The sequence below is a fragment of the Gnatocerus cornutus genome, chromosome 6 (genome assembly GCF_029298725.1).
Source record: "Gnatocerus cornutus isolate USDA-ARS CGAHR chromosome 6, icGnaCorn1.1, whole genome shotgun sequence".
NCBI lineage: Eukaryota > Metazoa > Arthropoda > Insecta > Coleoptera > Tenebrionidae > Gnatocerus > Gnatocerus cornutus.
Genome location: NC_142238.1, coordinates 6,621,864 through 6,628,475, shown reverse-complemented (window position 1 = coordinate 6,628,475; position 6,612 = coordinate 6,621,864). Strand labels below are relative to the sequence as shown.

The 6,612-nt window shown below is 37.2% G+C and overlaps 1 protein-coding gene across 1 annotated transcript; it reads left to right on the top strand.

The window, feature by feature from the left end:
* The first annotated feature begins 1,387 nt into the window (after positions 1-1,387).
* On the top strand, positions 1,388-3,243 carry noc (zinc finger protein no ocelli). Its single transcript, XM_088039498.1, has 2 exons — positions 1,388-1,575; positions 1,635-3,243. The coding sequence occupies exons 1-2, from the start codon at positions 1,489-1,491 to the stop codon at positions 2,937-2,939; spliced, it is 1,392 nt and encodes a 463-aa protein (XP_087895624.1). The 5' UTR covers positions 1,388-1,488; the 3' UTR covers positions 2,940-3,243.
* Positions 3,244-6,612: the final 3,369 nt, after the last annotated feature.

Sequence of the window (6,612 nt, the reverse complement as noted above, 5' to 3'; positions counted from 1 at the left end):
GAATTGTAGGTAGAAATTACTATTAGCAGCTCTGAATTTTTAAATTAAGCAAAAGGAATATTACGCTGGTATTGTTTTACTTGAATTACAATAATTCAAAGTTTAACCTCGCGGCAACAGTTACTTTGTATATCAGCTGATTTGAATGTGTACCATTTACATGAATGTAAATCATAACAGTGACTAATGTGGTTGCTTTACATTTTGCTGCCTTGTGTCAATCTTCGCTGACTATTTTAATCATTTTATATCAACAATCCGTTAGTTTGTATGTTATCGATTCCGGTCGTTGACGATTAACGGAAGTGCGGAGAAAATTTTTGAGAAAGTCACCGATTAGAAGCGAGTCGGTTTTCATTACATCCAATGTGGTTTTTCGCAATGGCATTTACATATTGTAATGAGAATGAATTAATGATGACACAGAAATGTTGCGATGTGTGTCTCATTAAATTTACATAGTAACTTACTATGGAGAATTATTATGACGTGAACTCTTCGCCTGGGAATTTTGTTGAAATGCGTCTGAAGAGGTTCGTATTTGCGGAAAGTTATGTCGTGCCGAAAATGTTAATTGAACCGAAAACAACAACCTGTCAGGTGTCGTTAATTAATTAGGACGTCGAGTTTTTATCGAAAGGAAATAAATAGCACTCAAATTAATTGAGAAAAATACGTTTTACAACTCGTTATAAAAGAGGTAAACATTCATTCAAATGAGATATTATTTTTAAATTATGGAGCTAATTAACAACGATTTCTAATGGGCTCGCTACGACTGTTATTAATAGAAGCCGACGTGTTTATCGGCGAATCTGTCAGTCCGATGATGAAAGGCGTGAAATGATTTATGACGTTATTAGGTAATATCCTTGGTGGGAATTCGATTGTTCCTGCAAAGGCTTTGCCTAATTAGTCGCGGCTATTTAATGTTTCTCTCGCAAACGGCGAAGATAATATCAAACGATATGTTGGAACAGGTAAAATGAATCTTGACAAGTTTATAAAAGTTATGACAGCTGTAGCAGAAGGGACTATAAAATAAATAAAGCTCGACCATAACCCAGACGTATTTTATGGCCGGCAGGTTGTAATAAGTTCGCAGCGGCACCATCCATCCGTCATCATTGTTCCCTTTCGTATTTGTTGTTCTTTCCATGTTTCGTCCGCTACTGATTACTGTTGGGGCACTTTGGCGGCCGACATCAAAGGATCTGGAGGGTCTGTCTTCGTCACCAACTTCATGGGTGGTAGAAGCCGACAGGCTAGAAACGTCGTGGCTGTATTAGCGCTTTGTCATGCTAGGGCTGCAAGAACTGGTGGGGTCCGACACATGCGCGGAGAGACCGCAACAAGCGATCCGAGCTCTGTCGTCCTCAGACTTTCATACCAGAGTTGTCCGTCGTGTCGAAGTCGGTTTGCGTTAGTGTTGTCAATATTTAGACGTGTAACTGTTTTTTCGCCGTCGTCAACGTGCATCTGTTTCAAATGGTTGTCCTAGAGGGAGGAGGCATGCTGTCATCTTCCGGAAATCAATATCTCCAACCGGATTATTTATCTCCATTGCCAACCACGGTAAGTTCGCAAATGAGATTGTTCGCGTTCTTCGATGTTCATTTTATTTTTATTTACAGTTGGATGCTAAGAAGAGCCCGCTGGCCCTCCTTGCACAGACGTGCAGTCAAATCGGGGCCGACAGCCCTTCGTCGAAGCCCCTGATTTCACCGTTGGAGAAACCGAAAAAATCGCAAGAAAATTCAACACGCTCTCCTTCTGTGAAAAATGACAAAACCACACAAAGAACTACTCCTCCAGAGAACAGACCCGTATTCAAGCCGTACGAAAACAATGTCGTTTCAAAAAAAGAAGAAACTCGACCCAGCTCGAAATCCAGCTCCACTCCTCAAAACACCACACTAGAGGAAAAGAAGTCCGAGACTCAGAGTCCTGAAAGAAAATCCGTTTCTCCGGCGACTAGCACCGCCGTCACTCCAGCTCCTGAAACCGGTAAAACATCTCCATGTTCGACCGAAAACAAGTCGTCGACTCCGTCGGCCCGAGGTGCAAGCCCCATTATCAGATCTGGACTGGAAATTTTGCAAGGCCATCCGAAAGATACCCCGTTGGGAGCGTACAAGCACGGCTCGTTATCGTCCGGGTTATCCTCGGGATTGAACGGTCACTTGGGATCGCTGTGCTGCCCTCCAGGATTAGAGCACACGAATCCTGCGTTTAGACCTCCGTTTCCTGGGGCTCCGTTTTCGCACCACCACGCCGCCATGCTCGCTGCCGGCTATCCCGGTTCCGCCCCCGGGCCGTATTTGAGTTACGCGCGTGTCAAGACTCCGTCAGGTGGTGAAGCTTTAGTTCCGGTGTGTAAAGACCCCTATTGCACTAGTTGCCAATTTAGCATGCACAACCAACAGTTGCTAATGAGTGGTTCCGGCCCTTGTCCCAGCGGCTGCACACAATGTGACCACCAGAAGTACAACTTAGCGATGGCGATGTCGTTGGTTCCTCCAGGTCCAGTGCCTCCATCGTCATTAGCGTATCCACAATTGGGACGTCCATACGTCTGCAATTGGATAGCGGGAGATACTTATTGCGGGAAGAGGTTCGTAACTTCAGAAGAGCTTTTGCAGCATCTACGAACGCACACCAGTGGATCTGACGCGGCTGCAGTGGTGACTTCTTCGGCGTCGCCTCTGTTAAATCCACATTCGTTATTTTCGTCGGCGTCACTTCATAGGGCCGGGTATCCCAACCCACCTCTGAGTCCACTGTCGGCGGCCAGGTATCATCCTTATGGGAAACCCACGTTGCCTAGTTCTTTGGGAGCGTCTCCATACAGTGCTTTCAACCCGACGGCTCTTGGCGCTTACTATTCCCCGTACTCTGTCTACGGGCAACGTCTCGGCGCCGCCGCCGTGCACCCATAGTGATACTTATAGATCGTAATTTACTCATAATTTGACAATACAGCACTGCGTCTGTATTGGTCTGTTTGCTCTACTGTGATAATGTGTAAATAGTTGTCGAAGCTGAAGCTGTTTAAAATTAAGTGCAATCTGAAGCGGACTTAATCATAGGGCAATAAATTATAAATCAGTCCAATTCTTTCTAAGTTATTCTCTCGTTCAATACTTATCTTTTAAACTAATTCATGAAAGAACTATTTGTATAGACTTGTAAGTATTTAATGTTGAGTTTCGATATTGCTTTAATAAAATGTTTGTAGAATCACTTTTGTTATTTCATTTTGTGTGGGGGCAGGTGAGTTGACGCTGGCAGATGGGTGTGAAAGCCGCAATGATGGATTGCCGGCAAGTGACCTTCCCTTGGCATCTCCAATCTCTTGTGTATGATGGATCACCTGAGCACGTCACGAGCTCATTCATCATCGCGTCTTGAGGGTGACGGGCTCGCACGCCACTGCTTACTAATTGAAAGCCGCACGTTTCGAAATACTCGCTTTCCAATAAATACATTATCATGTGTCGGTACCGGTTTGTTTTGGTACAGATAACAAACCGTAAAACGTTCATCAAATGTCTATATTTCTCTCAAGCGCAGACGTTCACAGAGGACGTGTTGTTACACTCGTTTAAGAGGGTAAGTTGAAAGATTTAGACGGTAACAGGTGTCGTTTAAATGAGCGAGATGTTCAAACAGAAATAAACACTGACGTGTCGACCGAAAAACTTTTTCGATGTAAAAACGTCGATCGAATAGTCGCATGTCTGCTTGACGGCAACAATCTGAAGAGATTATTATTTACTCCGTGTAACTGATTGACAATGGCAGCTCATTTTGGGACTTGTGCCAAATGAGCGGAGTGAGTGACAAGATCTGTTGGCATTTGCTAAAGTATATGGCGGACGTCCAAAACAAACTCGAAAAAGTACGGATTTTTTGTTGGAATCCTGCTTGACACAATAATTGATCTCGACGAACAAAATACACATTTTAGAAACAAAAAAATACAATTTTTATAGCTTAACACCGTTTCCTTCCAGCTAAAAACGTTTCACTTCCTGCTCCAGGGTTCCTACTTGGAAAAAATAGGTCAGAGGTTTCGAGTTGTAAAATAATGGAATTGATTTATGAGAGGTATTACGGTAAAGTTTATTGAAGTTTAATTTATTGCTTCATTTTATGAACGATTATTTCCTATCGAAATTTTCCTTTGGCTAAATATAGTTTCGTAATTTTCCACAGACATCAAATTTGGTGATACATTTACACAACTAAAAGTGTAATTAAATTATTTAAACTGGGATTTAACCGGGAAAAAAATTCAGAGGCACGGCTTGAATGATTTCTTTTATTTTACAGACAATATGTGATTATACAATGCATGATGTAATTTTAATTTTCAAGTAGATATTTTAATTAAGTAATTAATCACTTTAAAAATATTGTATTTCATAAACGCGAGAATTTTTAGATTTTAGAACAAAATTTATCAAAATTTATGTAAAAACTGAGTAGTATATCTGTGTGTAGAAACTTCATGGAATTTAGAGTTGTTACTCATCGGAAACACTAGTATTAGACATTATTTATTGGCAGGATTAGTTGAAGTCAATAACTAGACCGTGTTTATTTACTTTATTCTCATCGTCCTTGTTTTTTTTTTATAAAGATTAAAAGTAAACCAAATTATCCCAAAATAATGATCCTGCTTTGTACTCTAATTCAGAGTATGTTTTGGGTTCTTAAAACTGCAAAAAAATTCTTTCATTTAATGGGGTACCTACCGTTATTTCTTGATATTTCAAAATTTTCTAAATTCAGCCAAAAACATTAATTTTTGAGTAAATTAATGTTTGTTTTAATAAGTGATCATGTTGTAGCTAATTCTTTCCTGAGCCTAAAATTGAAAACCAAAATAAACTTTGTGCTTTTCTAACTAAGATACACTATGTCCCCGGATTGAGTTCACAAGAGGAAAAAAAACGTTATTTTTCATTTTACAAAAAAATGACAAAGGAATAATATTTTTTAAAATAAATAAATCTTAAATTAAAACTTTAATATTATCAAGCTGTGTTCTTAAAATTTAAAAAAAACAAAAAATAACGAAGAACTTTTTTATTTTTAATTTGGCAAAAAATGTTAAAGGAATGAAATTTGTTCCTTAACTCAAACCAATTTCCACTATTTGATTGACCCATTACCTGTTTTAGCACATAGTTCAATTCAAACTCGTAATTCTTTAAGACCGTTTCGAATTTTCTCAATTATTGTTAAGGATGCAATTGCATTTTTTTTTTCAATTTTTTAATACTTACACATTATTGGGTAAATTTTTCTTTAATCTTTAACGCACTATTTGATATTGTGAATCCACAGCCTGCTATTATTTAAATACTATTACAAAATTTAATAAATAAAAATAATGAAAAAATTAATTTTAAGAGTACAAACTAATAATTTTGAAATTTTAATTTCAGATTTATCTGTTTTGAAATAAGCAAAAAATGTTATTCATTTGTAATTTTTTTGTAAAATGGAAAATAAACTTTTTTCCCACTTGTGAATTCAATCCAGGGACATACTGTAGAACCTTTTTTTTACAAACGATCAAACTCTGTTTAGATAAACTTTTTATAACAATTTTATTGTTAAACATCACATTTTTACAGTTAATGATAATCTGTATCAAAAAACGGACAAAAAGTGCTTTAAACCAAGTTTCTTATACTTTTAAAAGTAGTATTTCTTGGCTTTGCAAAAAATTTTTCAACGTTGCAACGTTGTAAAGCTCTTAGTATTTTAGTATTAGTTGCTTAGTTACGGAGGCTGCTGAATGTAAAATTTTATTAGAAAGGGTTGAGCAGCATTGAAAGGTTTTTGTTTTGAAAAAAATCCATATTGTGAAAAGGAATGAGTTTTAATTAATTTTGCTTTGATTTCTGAGATGTTAACCTGAAAAGGACATGGTACTTTTTTTCATCACCTTGTATAATACTTAGCTTGCGAGGCATAATTGCTATTTTAGCTCAACATTCAGTTCCACATGAACATACTAAATCAAACATACATTAGAAACATTTCTTGGACTGTTTAAAATTGGTAAAAAAAATTGTAGGCACAAATTTATCAAATCAATGAAGACTGTTTTCTCTGTGTTTTTACATAAATCTAGAACTGCATTTATCGTCAAAATTGACTTTTACAGTTTTGATTTTTTCTAGCCTTTTGCAGCAGAGTGAAATGATTTTCTTCAACGGATAAAAGTAGCAAGAAAAGTTATAAAGAAAAAAAGTAAGTTAATAACTGAATATTTCATAAAATCAAAGATCCATGGTGTAGTTAATTATTAAATGTTTAATAGATAAATTCTTGTTCACGAAATCTTAAATCTGTTATCCCCATTTGATAACATAAACAGCAATGTGAGAATAATCATCTGTTGAAGCCTTTTACTGCTTCATTGAGAGTAAGATCAAGTAGTTTTCCGGCAAGAACAAAAATACATTGTTTCTAAAAATATCGCAATATCCGTCGAAAATCTGAATATTCCTGAGCCACTTACCATGCTCATTTTCAAGCCCCATTATGAAAAAATACGAGCGAAACATACTCGGCGTGCATGAGTTATTTTAA